At 40.5% G+C, this 22,408-nt stretch overlaps 2 protein-coding genes across 2 annotated transcripts in view; one reads left to right on the top strand and one right to left on the bottom strand.

The window, feature by feature from the left end:
- bop1 (BOP1 ribosomal biogenesis factor) overlaps positions 1-22,408 on the top strand; it is a 93,083-nt gene that overhangs the window by 43,101 nt on the left and 27,574 nt on the right. The gene's annotated exons all lie outside the window — the stretch shown is intronic.
- On the bottom strand, positions 1,662-8,581 carry scxa (scleraxis bHLH transcription factor a). Its single transcript, XM_065281603.1, has 2 exons — positions 7,673-8,581; positions 1,662-2,676 (listed from the first exon to the last, which is right to left on the bottom strand). The coding sequence occupies exons 1-2, from the start codon at positions 8,237-8,239 to the stop codon at positions 2,638-2,640; spliced, it is 606 nt and encodes a 201-aa protein (XP_065137675.1). The 5' UTR covers positions 8,240-8,581; the 3' UTR covers positions 1,662-2,637.

Below are 22,408 nucleotides of genomic sequence, written 5' to 3'. Positions count from 1 at the left end.
ACGGTGTGAGCTGATGAGAAATGAGGGGTTGACAGAATGACAGAGCGCGGGTGAACAGAGGGGTAACACTCAGCGGGATATCTACCCGTCTGTGCGCGCGCATGCGAGAGAGAGAGAGATGACTTTCGTTCATGACTTTGTGCAGAAGCAGAACATGACGGTGCGTTGGGTCTGAAGATTTTTAGTTTGCCATCACAGGATGAACAGGTTTTCTAGTCAAAGCTCTTTGTCTACACTTCCTCTCACCTTTTTTTTTTTTTAAGTCTAGGGCTGCACAACATATCGTTCAAACATTGATACCACAATATGGGTGCCTGCAATAGTCACATCACAAATTTTAAACATTTAAAGGCATTTTGACTGATAGATCCTGTTTGAAAGTTGAATGAAATAGCTTTCTATTGATGTGTGTTAGGAAAGGACAATATTTGGCCAATATACAAATCCAAATATTGAGAAAATGCAGGCTTTGTGTGTGCACGACGAAATGATAAGTGCAATGATTTTTCCCCAATTGTCATCGCAGAGAAACGCAACGCAGAAATCAAAACGTTATTTTCCAAAATAATGCAGCGTCCTACAAAATCATTCTCAAATGATACTTCTCAAAAAGGGCTTTTCAAGTAATCTGGCGAAACCAACCTGAATTTTCACATTGCAAAAACCCAAATACGGCAGTGTCAGCCCCCCTCCCCTCCGAAATCGTGCAACTCTACCAGAAACAAAAGCTGTGTATCTCATTTGTGCAGACACACAGAGCAGTCTGTCTGACGGACGGACGAACGCTTCCTGTGCCGTCCACCTCTGCTCGATCGTCTGGTTCAACTTGTATGTACTCGTGTCTCGATGAAAACCAGACAGAACCGTCACACATGAGGTGGATGAACGGCACTCGGCCTGGCCAATAGTGAACATTTAAAAGTTTTTGAAACGTTTTATTTACAGAACAGAAGTTTAATACCGATAAAGAGAACATCATATCGCTACCTTAATGTAATCGAGATCAGTATAAGATCTGGTTTACTATTTAAAGGGAGAGGGAGATAATGATATTACCTGAATGATTTTGCCACATATTATACAATCATTAAATAGTTTTGCTTTAAATCTGCTTAATTCCGGCGTAAATCCATTTATAAATATCGCGTTGTTGGCAGAATTCGTTAAATTCCACGATGATTTAGTAGCAAAGTGCACACAAGAGGATTTGGGTGAACGAGGCCGCTTGCATATGGAAGTGCAAGAGCTTGTTTACCCGCATAAAGGAGATTTACAGAATATATTACGATATTGACCAAAAGTTTTAGCTTTTTTTTTTTTTTAAATACAGTGAAGAGACGGGAGTAATGATTTGTGCACTTAGAGGGTTTTGCAGTGAAAGACAGTAAAAATTCTAACCATTTAAAAAAGGTTTTTAAGTGCAAATCGAATTGCAACCACAATTTCTGTCAGAAAAATCGCACTTCAATCCCAAATCACAGTTAAAATTTGTTTAATACCAATGAAATGTGAGATTGGTGAAAATATGGCAGTTTAATGACTGACTAATAACCTTTTCATTGGCATTGAAGTTACTGAACCTCAACATAAGAACCACATTTACAAGAAAACATGTCAGACTCACTTGGAGGGTTTTGCATCTGAACTTTTCATACTGTGTATATATATCAGTTATTGTAAGAGTAAATGTGTCAGATGTCTGTTCTGCTTTCTGAAGGTGAGATAATATCAGCAGTATGTGTAGAGATTTTTATTTTCCTGAACTTTAAGAAGGGTGAGGTTGTGTCTAGATTCTAATCAGGAGAATGTGAAATGAAATGGTTCTGGTTATTGGACCCCCAATGTAAGATGTTATACAGAGATATTTTGATCTTTATTTGGCCGACTTGTGTTTTTGTAGCTGTAATGAGGTGTTGGCCTAAATTACAGGCCAGCCAGATGCATGCAGACATGTCCAAACTTTTAAAGTCTTTGTGAGAGATGATGTGAGTCAGGCCAAAAAGTAAAATTTGAACTTTTAAAATTAATTCTTTCCATTTGTTCGACATTTAGTTTTTTATTTCGTTTTTTTAATTTAACCAACAATGAATATATGTAATTTGCCATATTAGACATACAATATACAGCATTTATTAAACATATTGTCATTTCATAGTCAGGCTAAGTGTCTTGTTTTTGACTTAAGCAAATTCGTAGGAAATAATGTGATTGTGTCAAATTGAGTCCACTTGTGCCTTCGATGTCCCTCTGATTCTAAAAATGCCCAGATGCTCCACCACAAATTCCACGTTTTGCTCTGCAAAATTTGTGTCCGTATCACCATGATCATTTGTAAACGTTTCTTTGGATAGTCTTTGGCGAATAGCTTCCTGTAGTCGGACAGAAGCGTTTGCTGTATCTTTACTGAGTTGTTGTGCAGAAGAGCTGGAAATTGGAGGTTTGTGGCAAAACGTTCAGCTCTTGTAAGTCAAGCTTTCGCTTTTTCCAGTTGTACTTTTTTCCACCAATAAAACGTTCGGTCCAGTCCAAAGGCGACATACAAATAATTAAATATGTATTGATATTTGCATATATACACACACACAGTTTTTGTAAATGCTTGGCGTTGATGTTTGGTAAATCCGTTTGCGTCGTGCTTTAACTCCTCAGGGCCGATTTTCTCTCTCTGTCTTTGCCCTGCAATGAAAGGAAATAGTAGATTAGTTACGAAACTTACATTCTAGTCTCATTCTCAGCAGTTAAACATTTTCATAATCCATTTATATTTCTTTAAAGAGATATACTTTTATCTTTTATAATGCCTTACAAGATGTGTTTAATTTAAAACACAGTGACATATGAAATGATTGATTTGAGGAGTTTGAAGGTTGATGCATTAACACGCCTGCTGTTTCTCTCCTCTCACCTTTACGCACACACACACACGGCTCACATTTCCCAGTTTGCTTTGCTTATAACAGGAGCATATGGAAGGAGGCGGAGCTCGACCTTAACTCATCCGAATCTCATTTAAAAATAATCTCTCTCGCTTGCTTGCTTGCTTTCTCTCTAATAAAATTGAGAAATAAAATAGAGCAAAAATATATAAATATTAAAAGTTGACTCTCTCATTTTCTCTCTCTTTCGCTTTCTTTCTTTTTCCAGCCCCTCCTCAGTGCCACTTTAAAGTCACCAGCGTTCCGACTCCAGGGATCACTTACGGCAAACTAATAGGATTTTGCCTACATTTGCTTTTCATATCCTGTCTGACACACCGTAAAGAAATTATTATTGCTGGAGCTTTGGTCCAAATGGCCAGATTGATCGTACGCTCCCCTGCTCTGAAGTCCTTTATAAACACATTATTTCCAGGTACTTTAAGTCAGGAAACAAGTCGGTAAAAATCCTTAAATATATAAATCAATGAATTGCTGCTCACTTAATCTCTCCCTCTTTCTTTTAAGCCTTTTACGTCAATGATCCTGTTAACACAAATATTTGGCTTCACGTCAGGTTGACAGCTCGCCGAAGATCACGTCGCGCTTGCGTTCGTGTGTGTACGCTCGTGTTTAGACGTGTAACTTTAGCTCGGGCGATGACAGGGCGAGTGGATTATTAAAAACAGTCTTCTGCTTCAGTTAATCCCTATATATCGGTTTCACCGCCTTTGAATGCGCTGTTTAGATTATCGTGATTGTTTTCATAGTGTTTGGTAATATTTACGCTAAGTCTAACAATCAAACGTTTATGATTACGTAGCGTACGGCCGCACCTGTGGTAAAAGGCCCAGCCCGGTTTCGTGTGCCTTTCCAGAACACATTGAAGTATTCACACTTGGCAGTTTTATAAGATCTCGCTTTTGGCCAAATCTTTCAAGATTGGTTTGAATGAAATGGCACTTTACAGAGGAAAAGTTCTGGCTCTTTAGCGTGCGGTGCTAACACTTGAAATAATTTCATATTGTGTCAAATGTTTGGGCTCCTGTTAGAGCAAAAACTCTTAAACATTTCCATATGCTAGTAATGAGAGACGTTTCGATAATTGTGCAGAAAATATGACCCGCGTTTTGATTGCACGATCTCTTACCCGCAGTAAGCAGACGGCGTAACCGTGTGGAAAATGCACCAAACTGTCCCAGACGTTCAGAAAGAAAATAACTGCGGTGGTTAAAATACTTTACAAAGCTTGTGTGTTTACGCAAACCCACGTTCTTACCTGCGAGAAATCTAATATTGTATAACGCCCGCTGCTGATGGTTAGTGCGGTTTAGCCGTATAAGCAAAGTAAAATGGTGTTAAAACACAAAAGCCGACTGACAGATGGGGTGTTTGTGATAAAAAATTGTGAGGATGGTGACGTGTAGAAAATATTCACTGTGTTGAGTTAGTAAGCCATTGAACTGTACATATTCTGCCTATATGGAAAGTTCAATCGTAAGTCAAAAATAAAAAATTCAGTTTGGATAATATCTATCATTTTTATATAGGCACACAAATCTGCTTTATTCTTAAACGTTCGCAGGCAAAAGTAGCAGTTTTGTGCCTGCGTTTGATTTAAACGTGAGATCTTTGACGCAGCTGTCTTTTTGACTTTTAACTTTTTGAGTTTAGTTATACCTCCACGTCTTGGCTCGGGTGTGCGTGTGCTTTTTCATCTTCCTCTTTCTTTAGAAACAATAAAGTCGTGCGTCTTTTTGGCCGAGCGATATTTTCATGGCGTAATGAGCCCTAAGTAGGGGTAAAAGAAAGGAGTGTGGTTTTGGAGTGCATAGGGAAACTTCTGAAGCCTCGCTACAAAGTCTGTTTCAAATATCTGCTTGCCACTGGAATCCCGAGGACATGGGCGTCATTCTCGATCGGTCTTATAAAGATCTATCATTTAGTTTGTACAGATTAAGGTTACTGAAATGGGAGTGTTGGCCTTTCTGGCCTGTTGTTGTTCCAGCTATGTGGTTTTGGGGTGATTTAAAACAGAGGTTTAACCACAAACAGTTTAACAAATAAAACCTTTTGAATGGTAAGTTGACAGGAGGGTTGTTTAAAGGGTATTTTTGTGAAGTTTGTTTGCATCACTCATTGATATTATGTGTTTGTGCAATATTGGACTTTTTATTAAAGAATTAGATATACAGTAAGTTTGTGACATTGTAATTCAATGATGAACAATAAAATGTTATTTCACTTCATTTAAAATATTAAAAGGCCCAAACACGACGTTATTTGACAGATCTCTTTGTACCTGTGCATTTGATACAGATGATGCTCATAATGAACAAATATCAATTCACCATTAATGTTACGTTTGGATTAAATTAAGTTTTAAATAAGTTAAACTGATAGTTCACCCAAAAATCATCATTTACTCACCCTCAGGTTGTTACAAACCTAAATAAATGTCTTTGTTCTGCTGAACACAAATTAAGGAAAGAGAAGCACCATTGACTTCCATAGTTTGAAAAATACTACTAAGGAAGTCAATGGTGCTTGGTTACAAACATTGTTCTGCTGAATACAAATGAAAATATTTTAAGCAATGTTTTTTAACCAAACCATTTTCAAGCACCATTGACTTCCATATTAGTATTTTTCCAACTATTTAAGTCAATGGTGCTTAAAAACGGTTTGGTAACAAACATTGTTCTGATGAATACAAAGGAAGTAATCAAGAAAACAGAAGCACCATTGACTTCCATAGTAGTATTTTGTCCAACTATGGAAGTCAACGATGCTCAAAAACCATTTGGTAACAAACATTGTTCTGCTGAATACAAAGGAAATAATCAAGAAAACCGAAGCACCATTGACTTCCATAGTAGTATTTTGTCCAACTATGGAAGTCAATGGTGCTCAAAAACCGTTTGGATACAAAGATTGTTCTGCTGAATACAAAGGAAGATATAAGTAAACAAGGAAACAGAAGCACCATTGATTTCCATAGTAGTATTTTTCCAACTATGAAAGTCAATGGTGCTTCTCTTTTCTTAATTTGTTTTCAGCAGAACAAAGAAATTTATAGAGGTTTGTAACAACCTGAGGGTGAGAAAATGAGGATTTTTGTATGATTGTAAAGTAAACAAGGAAACTGAAGCACCATTGACTTCCTCAGTAGTATTTTTCCAACTATGGACGTCAATGGTGCTTGTGTTTCCTTGATTACTAATATCTTCCTTTGTGTTCAACAGAACAAAGATATTTATACAGGTTTGTTACAACACGAGACAATTTTTTGGGTAAACTATCCCTTTAAATTTTGATGTAAATAAACATTATACTTTCAAAAGTCACTGAATGACCCCGACGCTTTCAGCTTTTCAAACCTTCTCTAAATGATTTACATTCGACTTAAAGCTCTCGCAGGTTGCGTGTCACGCTCGACAGGAATATTAATTGGCCGAGATGGCAGATGGGAAGAACAACACAGGATGCCAAAGCGAAACGTTGAGAAAGGTGCACGGCTGCTTAGTAAAAAAAAAACCTGCAGCAGATGTTCACCGGCCTGATATATAGATCACGGACCATTTACATTTGCATATTTATGCCTCCCATTTGCTCATTTGTCATAAATGGTCCGAACCAGGTTTGTTGTTGTTCACCCGTACAGTGCGCCGTATCCGCTGCCGAATCGGCCCTTACCGTTCTTCTGTAGTTTATTTCTTTTACTGCATACTTTACGGATTTTACGTGCTTAAAATTTTCTCTCGTGTTTTCTTTTCCACTTTCGTTTTAGTCAAATGGCTTCTGGAAGCACTTCAGGTTGGTTGAGGAGTAAAGGCACATTGTGATGATATACCCGACTAAAAAAGCTCTTGTGTGATGGCAGCGTGTTATTGTGTGTGTGTTTTTTTTGAGTGCATGTTATATTTCAACTTTTGACAGCTTAAATTACAGTTTTCCCCTGTTTTGGGTTCGGTGTCGTTGTGTTCCTCACGGCCGTGGTGTGATTTACGGTTTTATTTTTAATGTGCTGTGTTGTTGGCTAAGGTCAGCCCGGCCGGCCTCTCCGAGGGACGATGGATGATGTGTTTGTATGTTACCTGACAGTCTCTTTGTTGATTGGATATTTTCCGCTGGGTTTATATTTAATCCAATCTTTCGTCGTATCTGTCTATGAGGTCATAGTAGCAGCACTCAGTGTAACTGAGATATCGGCCATGAAGGGAAAGGACAAGGATGAAATCATAATTCAGCTTCAGATAGCACGTAATGGTTTTCAATGTCAAACGTTATCTTGGGAAGGCTGAAATTACAACGTAGAATCGAACTAAAAGTCGAGTTGGCCTGTGTTGGACATTTTATGACAGACCGTCTCAAACCGCCAGCTATTTGTGCTACAGATACCAAATTATAGACTTATTATAATTATATGCTTCTCATTACCATTTAACACAAGCCAGTTTGAAATTTGAAACCTCTTTCATTTGTGCTGTGTTACAGTAACGCATGGTAAGAAAGAAAATAGTTTTAAATAAATTTTATTGACATATTTTGCAAACCCCCAAAACAGCGGCCACCTTCTCGCCTCAATTTGTTTTTCTCCTCAATGACCTTCGCTAACACAGAATAAATCACACGCACTTATCCCCTCCCTAAGGGTTCGGCCATATTTCGCACCTCTTTCAGCTTGTATTTGGACCTGGACATGTCCATATCATTGCACAGGTTTAATGGACAACATCTGCTTGCGTCTTACTCACCAGTTTCCTCTGATTGCTGAGGCAGAACGTACAGATCTGTTTGGGCTGTGCGTTCTCCGAGTCCCGGCTGGGAGAACTGTGATGATGGTAGTAGTTTGAAGTGGAAGGTCCTCCGCTGTGGCACGGTTGTCCGTCCCCGCAGCCTTCCCCGACCAGCAGCACGTTTCCCAGGTGAGAGATGTAACTGGACGCCAATCTCAGGGTCTCGATCTTGGAGAGTTTCCGGTCGGCGGGTTCTGTGGGTATAAGAGTCCTCAATGCCGTAAAGGCGGTGTTGACGCTGTTGGTACGGTCTCGCTCCCGCGCGTTGGCCGCGTTGCGTTGCCGGCCCTCGGGTATCATCAAACCTGTGGTGGCGATGGAAATGGGTGGCAGTTCTACTAGTCGCCCAGCGCTGGGTTTCCTCTTTTTCCCTCCAACTTTCAAATCGTACCCCGAGCCGTCTAAGCAAAACGAGCGGTCGTCGGAGCCTGAACTTTCGCTGCCGTTTTCATCGTCCTCTGACATCATGGAGATCTCAGAGTAAAGGTAACGGCTAGGAGCCGGTCGCACCATCGCAAAAGACATAGTTAACTTCCAAACGTCTCCACGTGGATATCAAAGTGTTTCGAGCCTAAAGTTGTTGTTGTTTTTTTAAGTGCAAGCATGCACTTGTTTACCCTCAATAGTCCTTTGGTAGAGTTGAACTCTTGTCATACATCGCCTCAAGTATCTCTGTATTTAGTTGTTTGCCGTCAGAGCAGATTTAAAGTGGTGGTTTTCCTCTTGAACTTGTTTGATCTTCACTCACATCCCATCGGTGCTCCTGAAGTCCACATCTGTCTTCTACATAAACACACACACACACACACTGCTTCTGTCCGTCTGTCTTCAGCGCCGACTCTCTCTCTCTCTCTCTCTCTCTCTCTGATCAGAAACCCACGTGTGCTTTTACTCCGACTCTTTCACTGTGGTTGAGCTTTATAGGGTGTGGGAGTGTCTGCTATGAATCCTCCCTCCCTCGCTCGCTCTCTCTCTCTCTTTCTCTTCATCCCTCTATTTTACTGCTTATGCAAATTGTCCAGCTGGCCTCTCAGTGGCTCAGACTATCAGCTTCCTTTATTTAATTCATTGTATTTAGCCCTTTTTTGAGTGGGGGGGGGGGGGTGAAAAGGTGCTGTACACCTTTAAAAAAATATATAACTTTTTTGTCTAGAAGCCTAATCTTTGTTTCAAAGAAGACACTTTAAAGTGTTTCACGAAAGTGTCTGGGTGTGAAATTGGTACCTTTTAAATTTGTTAGAGCAGTTTACATTTATTGTAGTAAATAAAAATAATGCAATAAAGTATATATTTTATACATACAATCATACCGGGGCTGCGATATGACTATATTTAATTGTGAACGAATAAAATGTCTCCACGATCCACTCTTTCGGAAATACCGTTGTAATGTGCCTACATAAAGTACGCGACAAACTGAGGCGCGCGCTACATGAAGGCGAGTTATTTAAGGTCCGCGTTTAGCTCTCGCGTGTGCACACGCGTCAGGAGCTTTCAAAGTATACTACCGCAGCTACGCGCAGATGGCTGTGTTGAACACATACGCAATACAAATGATTTCTTATTCAAATTATCACTCTACCAGGCCGTAGGGCTGGGCAAATTTTTGTTCGATTTTTCGATTAATCATTTTTTTCTGTGGTTGATTCACAATCGATTCTCACAGGCCACAATTTTTTTTCAATTTTATTTCCGCAAACATTGAACGTAAAATTAACATTAATTTAATTACTAGTCTTCTCCACTAGATGTCACCCTTTTTTGCCTTGCATGATGTTACCAAGGAGCGAGAGGCGAGCCATTCATTCATTCAGTCTATATTCGAATATATTATAATATAATATAATATTCTTTATAATCTATATTCATTGAGTTGAGTATAAAACCGAGTCGAGAATGTATGGCTGTATTAAGGCTCAGTAATGGCAAAAAAACTTTATGAAAAAGAACCACGGGGGGGGGGGGATATAGTGAATTCGTGATGTTTCCTAAAACAACCGTGATATGATATTTTCCCATATCGCCCACCCCTACATACAGTTATCACAAAAAAAATTGTGTTACACTTTTAGTGGTTTTACCAACAACGGCCACTAGGTGTCAACGCTTTGTTGCATACTCTTGTCACAAATTAATAAATTACTGTCACTGCATTATTATTATTATTACTACAAAGGTATTGAAATATGAAATCTTGCTAATGATATATGGGTAAAATTTACATGCAAAATATTGAAGGAAACTCATTTGTCCCACCGGTTAAGGAATTCAATTTTGTCCTTGCTTTGCTTGCTTTATTGCATTCATTTTTGTTTTACTTTTGGACTGCTTCTCATTCATCTTCTCATCCATTTTCTCATCTGGTTTAATCTCTCCTCTAACACCTCATACTCCTCCAACTCTTATTTCTTTCTTCCTCCACCCTTCATTTACAGTAATACGGTGCTCGCGCTCCAGAGCTTCTCACTGGAGGTTTATAAAAGTCCACCCGAGCTTGTGAAGAATTAGATAGCAGGCGTTTAAAGTGGGGCCGTTCTGCTGTCCTCCCCTTGAGCCCGTAACCTTCAGCTTACCCATGGATCTGAGCCATCTGAGGACCCGGTGATTATTTTTTTACCTTCCGCTCAGCGGTCCGATAGCTTTGATAAAAGAGTGTTTGTCTATGAAGATGAGTGGCTTGTCTCACACTTTAACACACTGTCGTTAAACTGGCTGGACCTGTTTAGTCACGGGATGGGAAATGGCAACATAACAACATCCACTGGGACCATAACTCACAGCCCAGCACCTGTTCTTCACTTTATCATTACAAACAATCAGTTTATTCAGCTGTGTGTGTGTTTTGTGGCTGACTTCACCGTCGCAATACATTTACTTGAATATGGGCTCAATCCACATTGAGCTGTGATGAGTCACGGGTTTGAATCTAACCTAGTGTCTTCATCTATTCTTAATTTCATCTTTTTTTCCTGGTGTCAGAAAGTCCAAAAAATAAAGCAATATTTTAAGAATGATTATTTGGATGAATGGTAAGGTCAATCCTTGATGTACTCATTTACCCATTTGGAAAATATGAAGATTTGAATGGTGGCTTGCCATTTCCTCCTCGTGCTGTCTAGATTTTTGACAGAAGCTCAACATTGGTGTGGTGTAATGATGTGGTTGCTTGCAAATGCAGGCTTCAGAGGGGCTGACATGATAAAATAAGACGTTCTGAGCATGCGGTAAATCCATATTAATGTCGTCTCGCGTTTAGTCTCTGAACCGCGACCTCATTAATGAGTGATGCGAGTAAAAGGCGAACGGGTCGGCCAGACAGGATGTCTGATTTCCGACTCGAGCTCTCCATCACCGCAGGAGAATCAGTGAGACTCACTTGTGCAGTTTTGTGTTTATTTTATTGTTTATTTAGCTTAACACTACTAGGATTTGTCTTTTTGTCGATTCTTTGCCTTTCATAGCCCCCAAACCTTAATTGTGAAGAATGGACTGTAACGCGTAACACCTGAAACGTTGCGGGTCCGTGGAGAGCTTGAAGCGTTTCATGTGTTTTTTAATGAAAAGTGTTTGGTAATGGCTGCTGCGAGTGAAGAGATTTATATTCCTCTGAGTGGGAGAGAACGCTTTAATTTAATTCTTGTAAAAGGGAATTTTGACCTGGTTTAACTAGCGACAGTAAATCATTAGTTAACACAGTTGTATTGAAATAATGTTTTCCGCATGTCGAAACGTGTACGACTGTCCTGTTCCGAATAAAGTGTTCCTCTTTTCAGGGCACATGGAATAAAATCCAAAAGATGTCTTTTTCCCTCTTAAAAAACAATTTTCCAGTAGAATTGCTTTAGCAGTCGCTAGTAAGACGTTTTCTGTCCGCACACTGAAGCGTATCAGTTTCACGCCTGTGTCCTCAAGAAGAGGTAAACAGCCGTCTATAAATGCATTGCTGCTTGAAACTATTGATGTGTACCTTAGAAAATGTTTTTAATGATTTGGTTGACCTCATTCTAGAGGGTTTCTTAATCACTTGAGGTGTTCGTGTCGTATGCGTATTACAGTCCGTCAATAAATTAAATGATTTGATTTAAAGGAACACTCCACATTTTTTTTAAATATGCTCAGCTCCCCTAGAGTTAAACATTTGATTCTTACTGTTTTGGAATCCATTCAGCTGATCTCCAGGTCTGGAGCTAACACTTTTAGCATAGCTTAGCACAATCCATTGAATCTTATTTGACCATTAGCATCGTGCTCAAAAATAACCAAATAGTTTCAATATTTTTTCTATTTAAAACTTGACTCTTCTGTAGTTAATAAGTGTACTAAGACAGACAGAAAACTAGAAGTTGCGATTTTCTAGGCCGATATGGCTAGGAACTATACTCTCATTCTGGCGCAATGATATTATGCAGTGCCTAAAATGGTCCCCTTGGTAACTTTCAATAGCGATCTGGACTCTGACGCATGTATTGTCGGTCTGAAGTCTTGGCGCCCGCCTGCGTTGTCGGTCCGGAGTCTTGGCGCCCGCCTGCGTTGTCGGTCCGGAGTCTTGGCGCCCGCCTGCGTTGTCGGTCCGGAGTCCTGGCGCCAGCCTGCGTTGTCGGTCCGGAGTCCTGGCGCCCGCCTGCGTTGTCGGTCCGGAGTCCTGGCGCCCGCCTGCTTGTCGGTACGGCGCCTTGACACTCGCCTGCGTTGTCCGTAATGCGCCTTGACGCCCGCCTGCGTTGTCGGTACGGCGCCTTGACGCCCGCCTGCGTTGTCGGTACGGCGCCTTGACGCCCGCCTCCGTTGTCGGTACGGCGCCTTGACGCCCGCCTCCGTTGTCGGTACGGCGCCTTGACGCCCACCTGCGTTGTCGGTCCGGAATCTTGGCGCCCGCCTGCGTTGTCGGTCCGGAGTCCTGCCGCCCGCCTGGGTTGTCGTTACAGCGTTTTGACGCCCACCTGCGTTGTCGGTCCGGAGTCCTGACGCCCGCCTGCGTTGTCGGCCCGGCGTCTTGCCGTCCGCCTGCGTTGTCGGCCCGGAGTCTTGACACTCGCCTGCGTTGTCGGCCCGGAGCATGACGTAGGCCTGTATTGTTGATCTTTTTTTTTTTCTCTCTCTCTTGTAAGATTTGTGAGGACATAACACTGGTTTCAAAAAAATGTTCATGTGAAAGCAGAAAGTGGTGTGCTGTAGTTGTTATCTGGTTTATAGCTTAAAAATCTAAAGAAAAAAATCCACTTAAGATATATATGTAGTTTTTATTGCATATAGGAATTTGACTTTTTTTCCACACTGTGATCTTTACAGTAATAGGGAAAGACGTTATTGCATGAAATATTAATGGCATTTAGTGTTGCAACTACAACCACAATGACACACCAATATTTCTTTCCAGATTCAGATTTGACCCCTGGTCATTAAAAAGAAACCTCACCATGGCAGTCCGTACGCCTCGGGACGAGTCATTACAGGAATCAGGTCACAATATGACGACATTCATAAGAGCTGAGTGAGACCACGGCGCAAGCTGGAATGTTCGCTACCTCATAAAACTCATCCTCTGGGGTAACCAATGACAATACTCGTTACCTACCTGTCACATAAGGGCCGGCCCCTCTTAAAGCATCCCGTCGGCATCCCATCTGACTGCCATTAGCTCTCACGACCCCACCGGCGCTTTGCGACATTTAATCCGACCCCCCATCCGCACAAAACCGTATGCTGGGCTCCGTTTGTCTCCCCAGGCCGCAGAGCTTTCGCTGTTTGTTTAAGCACCCAGGGTGAGCTGTAGTGCGATCGGCCGTCGGGGCATCGCTCTGTGGCTCTCGGCCGCACGCCCGTGGGCTGAACCGTGGGCGACGGATTCGTCTGGACATTTGTGCGTCCAAGAAAATAGTCCAGTATCGCTTTCAGAGCAGCATGCCGCAGGACGCTTAATTTAAGCCAGACGCTAACCATCTGCGCGCTCCACACACAAACACACGCATGGGGAACCTGCTGAGGTCACGACAGCAATAACTTCAGTTAATTTATTCAATAGAGAAGAGGGGTTATACCAAAGGAAAAAATGTACGCAATTAGGCTGGGTAAGCCCTTTGTTCTCATTTCCAAATTGCTCTTGTTGTGATTTTTCCGTCGTTAAACGTTTGTTTTTTTTACGATGTGTTTTCTCTCGGGTACATTTACAGTGTTAAAGCGTATAAACAGACTGAAACTACAGAAGGGCTTAGCAGAGGCCTCCCAGTTCATCTCTTCCATTGTAATATAGTCAGAGCAGTTCGTCCACACACGCACACGGGTCCACTTTTTTGTAAAACGTAATCTGAATAAAGCTCCTCTTTATAGGGCCGACGTGTTTTTCTTATAGCGTTAGATGGAGTCTGATTGGAGTAAGTGACCATCACTGCATCTGAAATCGTGTACTGTGACAGTACGTAATGAATTAAATGAAGTATTTATCATTAAAACAATATGATAATAGAGTTCATTAAATGCACACTTAAAAATCTTGCCGTAAGTGGTAGATCATCCAGGTATATGTTTTTCAAATGCTTTGACTTTGGACATAATACTCGCCTCGCATACTAATTTTCACCTCGGGTATATAGTATGGAAGTAGGCGATTTTGGATAAGTGTTACAGCAGTGGTTTCCAACCATTTTTCCTTTGGACTCCCCTAAGTACAAATGCAACCGTCTTAGTCCCCCAATCTTCTACATCTATCTTTCCATTTGATTTTGCCATAACACTGACAGGCACGTTGAGATGGAACGAGCAACATTGAATAATGATTTTATACAAGAAAATATTTAAAAGCATTGTAAGCATATGATTAAAAAACTCTTAAAATTAGAGCTGCACCCATATTAATTATTCCACCGATCGCTGATTATTCATACTGATATCTGCTGATACCGATAGTTTGGTGGGTCATTAACTGAATTCTGTAGATTCATTAAACATTACATTTACTATACACAGAGATCAAATTCATTGCATTTTCCTGTTCTCTTTTGATTGACAGGATATATCGGCCATCACTATCGGTTGCTATTAAAGTATCGGCCGATAGTAAAAAAAAAACCTTGCTTTTATCGACCGATACCGATTACTGGCCTATATATTGGTGCATCTCTACTTCAAATATTTTTTATAAAATTATTAATGGAACATTTTATGCATCTTTATTTAAGCTCAAAGGATTTCAGATCCCGTGCCGTCCACGTGAACCCTGGCGTCCCCTAAGTGGGGGCAGGTTGGGAACCACTGTGTCCGATACAAATAGTTTAATGGTTATATTAACTTGCATTATCTAAATTCTGAAGATTCATTAAAGTAATGATGTTTCTTTACATTTACTATATACAGAGATCAAATTCATTGCATTTTCCTGTTCTCTTTTGATTTTTTTTCAGGATATATCGGCCATGACTATCAGTTGTCAGTATCGGCCGATAGTGTAAAAAATTGCTTTTATTGACTAGGCATGGGCCGATTACCGGTTTCAAGGTATACCGAGGTTTAAAACAGTCAAGGTTTCAAAACCACTAAAATGTTCTGTGATACCGTCTCCAAGGTATGAGCTGTGTTTATATAAAATTCATTAAATCATGAAGTCATGTGATTGATTTGATGTTTACATTTAATATATATTACGAAAATATTATATATGTTTTGAAAGCATATTATAATTTAAAGGCTTTATTGTACCTGGCATTTGAAAATAACACATTTTAGTGTTGCAATGGCAATACCGCAACAATGTGAAACCGTGGTATTTTTGCTAAAGGTTTTCATACCGCCAGAATCTTATACCGGCCCATGCCTATTATTGACCGATACCGATTATTGGTGCATCTCTACTTCAATTATTTTTTAAATAAAATTATAAATGGGGCATTTTATGCATCTTAATTTACGCTCAACATATCGGATCCCGCACCTAAAGGGGGGGACCCCAGGTTGGGAACCGCTGTATTGAACTGATTTCACTACGGTTATGATGATTTTAAGCACTCCATTTACTTCATCACTTTGCTCCGCAGGCTTCAGATCTGTATTGTATGTGTCTGTGGCTATATTTGTTTTTTTAAGACCTCAGAATGAAGTGAAAGAGTGAAGGTGAAAAGTGCTATGTATGGACGACCCGTTGGGTTCCTCTCATATTCCTTACGCAGGATGCTTGGGTTTGGATATTATTGTTCCATAATCATTTTCCAATTTAGATTTTTCCAGCAAGCTGTTAGCGGTCGATGTTAGTGGCGTTCTAATGGCCCGCGTACAGCTGCCACTCATATAACCCACATTCACTCTTTATGCATCTCTCTCATTATACCTCTTTCTATGTCTCTCTCTCTCCCTCTCTATCTACCTTTTCTCTTAATGTCTCTCTATCTTTCGCTCTCTTGCTCGCTCTCTCACATGACTCTGTTTGGAAGAAGCTTATGGAAAGTGCGGAGGTGGCTGCCTTCCACTGCGGGTCCTGTATACTGGGATTATAAATGATCCCATTAGAGCGAAATGCAAACCTGCATTTGCGGGGAGGAGACGCGGGCCGCTTGTCTGCAGATGGCTTGTTGTTCGGTGGCCCGTGCCGAGCGGGTAAGCCGTCGAACCGCTTCCATAAATCCCGTGCCTAAGCAGTTCTCCTTCCCGCATCTTAAACGCCAGTTAAACCAGTCAAATCGGCACTGCCGCTGGAAAATATTCAGCGCCGACGTGAATTCATAAATCAAATCGCTTAATGCACCTAAACACATGATTGAATTTGAAAAGGCCACAGCTAGATTTCCACAATTGCCCCTGGAGAACTTTATAATTAATTGGTTTTATAAATGTGCAAGTCTTGATGACAAATCATTATATATACGTCTGCAGCAAGACCCTGCTGATTTGTGAAAGAATATTTTAAGGATGTAAAGTGGTTTTTGACACGTTTCTGTTTATTTGTTAGTGTCTGATGGACAGAAACTGGGAAAAAGTTGTTGGATTTTTATAGTTTTGTGCATTTTAGTTTTTGGGTGCTGAGAAACTGAGCAAGTTGGACAGAAGATTTTGTAGATGTTGCAGTCCGTATTCAAACTTGTGTCCTACACTAATATCAAGTTTAGGGTCCAACATGATGTGCAAGATCATTTTTTGAAGCACTTTTACTCTTGTCTTTAAAGATACAGGATAGGATATAGATACAGAAGTATCGGCCGATAGTGTGAAAAGTTGTGTTTATCGGGCGATACCGATTATTGGCCGATATATCGGTGCATCTCTACTTATTTATTTATTTAAAAAATGATTAATGCAACATTTTATTTATCTTTATTTGAGCTCAATGCATATCGTATTCCGCACCCCCCATGTGAACTCTGGCGCCCCCTAAGGGGAGATTTCAGCAGTAACAGCATAAACAAGCGGCTTTCAGTTTAGCAACTAGTCAGACCATTAAAAAACTGAAACCGGAAGTAAAGTTCGGACCAGACGCGTATTAAGTCACCCCACGTGCATCCAATGAAACAGTCTATAGATACAGGATAGGATATAGATACAGAAGTATCGGCCAATAGTGTGAAAAAGTGCTTTTATCAAGAGATACCCATTATTGGCAATATATCGGTGCATCTCAAATTAAAAAAATAAAATTATTAATGGATTTTAATGCATCTCTATTTGAGCTCAAAGCATATCGGATCCCGCAACCCCCATATTCGTTCGTTCGTTCGTGAACTCTTGCGTCCCGAATTCAAACTTGTGTCCTCCCCTAATATCAAGTTTAGGGTCCAACATGATGTGCAAGATCGTTTCTGATGCACTCTTACCCTTGTTTTTATCTGAAGAAACACATAAAATTTGTCATATCTGTTATCTCAGTTATGGGTAGGGTTGCAAAGGGACGGAACGTTTACCGTAAGTTTCTGGAAACTTTCCATGGGAACTTAATATGGCAATTTTGAAAATCTTTAAAATTGGAAACTTAACAGGAATTTACGGGAAAATATTTTTTAAACCACATTTACGTTCCCTGTTATAGACAAATCAGCCGTTGTTTTTTTTATTCGCAGTTTATTCCCATTAATTCCCACATATTCCCATTAATTCCTCAAGTTTCCAGCCTTGAAAATTCCCAGAATTTTGCAACTCTAGTTATGGGCCAGTTGACAAATGATGGTCAATGACGTTTGTGTTGAACCGTTTAAATCAAGTAGGTCTTTGTTGATCAATCAAGAAGTTTACTGTCTCTCTTGACTATCACGGGTCATCATCTGAGAGGTGACAGATGAGTTTGTGTTTCAATGGTGGAGATGAACGTGTTCTGTATTGCCCATTAAATCCTCCATTAATGTCTGTAGTATCAAGCACACTTTTCTAATAGACCATCATCTTTGCTTGTGCAGAGACTGAGACCACAAACTCCACAGTGGATGCGCCACATCCGCAGCCCTCGAGTCCTCCATCAGCTGTTTAAAGCATTATCAAAGTCTGGATCTAATATATCTGTGTTTAAAGTGTTAATTTATTCTGCCTGTTTGCTTTGACAAACCATCACGGGAAATCTTGACCGTCACCATATCGCTCATGTCCATGTCATCGCTGTATCGTAATGAAATCTGTCACTAAAAACATCTCTGGATGTCAAAATCACATTTAGACGCACGTGGTGCCAGCCAATCCGAGCGTGTCCGTAAATAAGTTCCATGAAAACAAAGGAGTGTCTTGTAAAGTAAACCAGAGGGACTCTGGTCTCGATCTGTCTGCTCACGGGCGGCCAAATGTGCTACAGAAGATCATCCAGCGCGGTCTGACCGCAGCTTATCCATTTTTACAAAACCCACTTTTGAGGATGCTGATGGTGCTCGGAGAGACCCTGATGAATATGACGTGTCTGACTAAAACATAGGTGACAACTGTAGACGTTTGCTCGACCAGACTGGTCTGAAAACAGTTAGGGGACGTTTCTGGAGGATGAGTCACAGATGTTGGGCACAGCATGGTGATTGAAAGCAGACCTTGTCATTGACCATGTCTACATCTCTGCCCCCCTTTTCCGAGGACTTTGGTTTTTTTAACTCTCTTAGTTTGAGAGTATCTACTTGGGTGCATTAGATGCTTCACCAAAAATTGTTGAACAATGTAGTTTATCTGCATTTATTTATCCTGGTAACGTTAGTTAATGGCAATAGTTGTTCATTTTAGTTCATTGTGCATTAACTAATGTTAAAAGTTACAAGCTACAAATAAAAAAATCAGTTTATGCTGAAATGAACATAAACAGGTGAATAAATGATGAAGATGGTATTGTTTATTGTTAGTTCATGCTAGCTAATGTAGTTAACAAATGCAACCTCATCATAAAGTGTTACTGATGTATCAGTACAGTTTGATCAGCGGACAGGCAGCAAGCAGATAGTGAGGAGTTGTTTCCGGTATGTAACAAAAAATGTTTTATGGTCTAAATAGCTTCAATTCGCTTAGAGCGCCTTTAAACTAGCTTGGCCAGCTAAAAAGTGGAAAAACCCATCTAAAACCAGTCTGCTACCCCACCATTAACCAGGCTGGGAGACCAGCTTAAACCAGCTAACTGGCATAGACTGCTTTTAGCTGTTTGTTTCAGTAAGGCTGCAAACTAAACAATTGTGAAGATTTAGGCATGATAAAAAAAAACTTGATAAACGCAGCATAATGACAATTTATTTTCAATAAAAATACTAGGTTTTTTTTTTACCAATTAACTTGACCAAATCTGACTACCTTTTAAAATGCACACAGATATCGTTCCAAGCATCTTATAGATTTTGAATGTTTGCTCGCTGAAGTAAAAGATATAAAACATTTTAAAAACACTTTTTTAAGTGATGCAGTACTTGGTGCTGTATATATTTACACACACACATACGAATTTTCTCCATGCTTCCAGGATTCAGCTAGGCAGTCGTGCGGGAATGCTTCAGTTCCAGGCATGCAGTTCCCACTCCAAAAACAACTTCCATTCAGTGCTCCCATGTGACAGCATGCTGGTGGGATAATGGGGGGGGTTCTGGAAGAGAGCGGAGAAGAAAAATGAATGAGTTGCTGGATCTGCAGTAACACCATCGATTCAGTACTGTTGTCAGGCGGTGGTTTTTCTGTGCTTCTCTGCCACGACGGATTACTGCTCGACCTGACTCACACACGCGAGCTCCGTCTGAATCATCCTTACTGACAATGGGAGGATGCGACTTTTCTCCCTCAAGTCCGTTCTTTAGACTTCAAACGTAAGAACCGAGCGCAGGCTTGACTCAGAACCTTTGGCATCCATGCAGATCTGTGACACAGCGTTCTCAGAAAGTGTCCTGAAGTGATCATTGATATTTGTTTTGTGTCAGGAGTGTGTTGTCTGTGGTTTGGACCTGTCGTCTGAAAAGGGTTTTTGAAAAGCCGATTGAGGCCGTCTGCTTTTCCCTTCTGTCTAGACGGCCTCAGGTTGTTGTCAGCATTTAAGAAAGTGGCTGTAATTTTTTCTTGCGAGTGCGAGTAATGGTTGGATTTCTTCATGATGTAATACCCTGTCATACGGAGCAGAGGGATATTTTGGGGTACTGTTGGGAATGTAGCTGTAATATGTCATACATTTCCTCATTTAGATTACATATTCTTTTATAATGCATAGATGTTTAGACATGCACACAAATCATACATAAATGTGTGTGCTTGCATGCGTGTGAAGAACTCAGATGCAAAACACGCTAAGGGCATCCACTCACTAATAAGGACTGAAGCGGTCAAAAGTGGACAAAAGAGACGGATTAAAGTGCCAGCCCAGGTGTAAACGTAAATGTGTCTCTCTCATCCACTTGTGATCCAATCGACCAAAACTCATCTTAATACAAAGTATAAACAGCCCCTAAAGCCCTATTTGCATGGGATAAGTATTACCTGGTGACCTGATCTTAATCCCGAGCGGATCGGCCATGTCTGTAATTTGTAAAGTAAAAATTCCCTGGCAGATGACCTACCATATGTCACTGAACACCGATGTCCTGTGATAATTGGCATTTCTGTAATTTGGCCAGGATTTGGCGTGGTCGTAAACTTTTGTTACCTGTGCGCCTTTTTTATTTAATTTTTCTCTGTTTCTGTGCCTCTTGCACTGCAGCTGAGGAGCTCACATCCCTCCGCTTCTTATGGCTTTCCTTGCGAAACGTGAGGGATTTATTATTATATTTCTGATTTAAAACGTTAAATCAGTCTGTCCTCGTCTATGTTTGACGATCAATATTAAAAATGTGCATTATTTGAGATCTCTAGGTTTAGGCAGAGCTGTCAGCCTCAACATTGCAGAACCGTTTCTACGGTGGATTTGTGAAGCGGCTGATTAGGAGAAAAACTGCACATGTATAGTTTGTTCGTACAATGATAGATGTAAAATATATTTTACACTTTAACTGTATGTGAGTTTTTTGAATAATTTTTATCTCTTAATTTGGACCAGTTAGCAACATAGAAGGGCTGCAAGATACCGAAAATTATTGAAATATCGCAAATGTGCAGATAGCAATCCCGAGACAAAGCTTTTTCATACCGTATATCAAAGTTATGACATCTCATTTTTCTTAAGTATTGTGCAGCCCTACAACATAGGGCACCGTAGCAGCATCATTGCAACCAACCACTAAATCCTAGCATTGCTCAAACTTTTTCAATTATTATAAAGGTCTTTAGTCTTGATCAGGGTTGTGCCGATAGACGATAGTATCATGTTTTGACGATCACCAGACATTTCGCCAATAGCAGGCTTTCATGATGGTGATTATTATTATTATCATCATCATAGTTTCACATTAACATGCTAATTGCATGCTTTTCCTCTCATGAGAGGGTTTGTGGGCTTCACTGTGCGCAAAAGAGTTTGTTGAGGCGCGCGATCAGCGGAGGCTCGCGTTGCGGACCAAAGAGCGAGTATGCTTGTTTGCTTGGACCTGAATGTGCACGGCTTAGACTCCTTCTAGCACCTGAACTTGTAATTTGCGTGATTCGGACTCTTCTTCGTCGCACGGTTCGACAGTTCATGGCATGCGCAATGTATGTAGCCTCGTGCCCTGTATGTGACCTCAGGTAGCATGTTTCCCTTTCGGGAATCACGCAAAAGGTCATGTTACGTGCAGAAATGGAAAGTGGGAAGAAACCGGAGTTGCCCGGAGTTGGAGGATGCGCCAGCGTCGTATAAGTTTGGTGTGTGGATTTTTTTTTATTTCATGTTACCTATTATGACAACGGAAATAAAACAATAGATAGTACTGCAGTCTGTGGGTTGAATGTGTTCGAACAGCCACAGGAGACCGCCTTCTCCCTGACCATTTATCTAATCTGAAGTACTGAACACAAAGTTTTACGTCTTTTCTGACTTCTGCCGGGAACATGTAGTGAACAGCGCTATTTTTAGCCTTTCATTGATAAAACGAAAGCGACTGATTTCCGCGTAGTTTCATTTTGCTAGCATGTGAAAGTTGCGTGATCTTATTTCATAAATTGCCCCTCAAAGTAATCAGGACAGAAGTGGACAAAAAGACGGATTTAATATTACAGGTGTAAACGTTATGTTTCTCTCTCAATTTCAAATGACGTCTAATTCAGTTTGTGCATGATTACATGATATAACTTTTTTTAATAATGTATCCTAAATTATGGATAATTAATACATTAAAAAGATAATACATTTCTGGAGTGTCAAAAATTTAAAGA

Source organism: Paramisgurnus dabryanus, chromosome 19, assembly GCF_030506205.2.
Source record: "Paramisgurnus dabryanus chromosome 19, PD_genome_1.1, whole genome shotgun sequence".
Classification (NCBI taxonomy): domain Eukaryota; kingdom Metazoa; phylum Chordata; class Actinopteri; order Cypriniformes; family Cobitidae; genus Paramisgurnus; species Paramisgurnus dabryanus.
Note: the sequence above shows the minus strand (reverse complement) of the source record. Positions and strands in the feature narration are given on the sequence as shown.

Bases quoted from the DNA above. Each gene is read 5' to 3' on its own strand.
- scxa (XM_065281603.1), bottom strand. From the start codon at position 8,239: ATGTCTTTTGCGATGGTGCGACCGGCTCCTAGCCGTTACCTTTACTCT. The intron at 2,677-7,672 runs GTGAGTAAGACG...CTTTCATTGCAG, and splicing joins TCAGCAATCAGAGGAAACTG to GGCAAAGACAGAGAGAGAAA.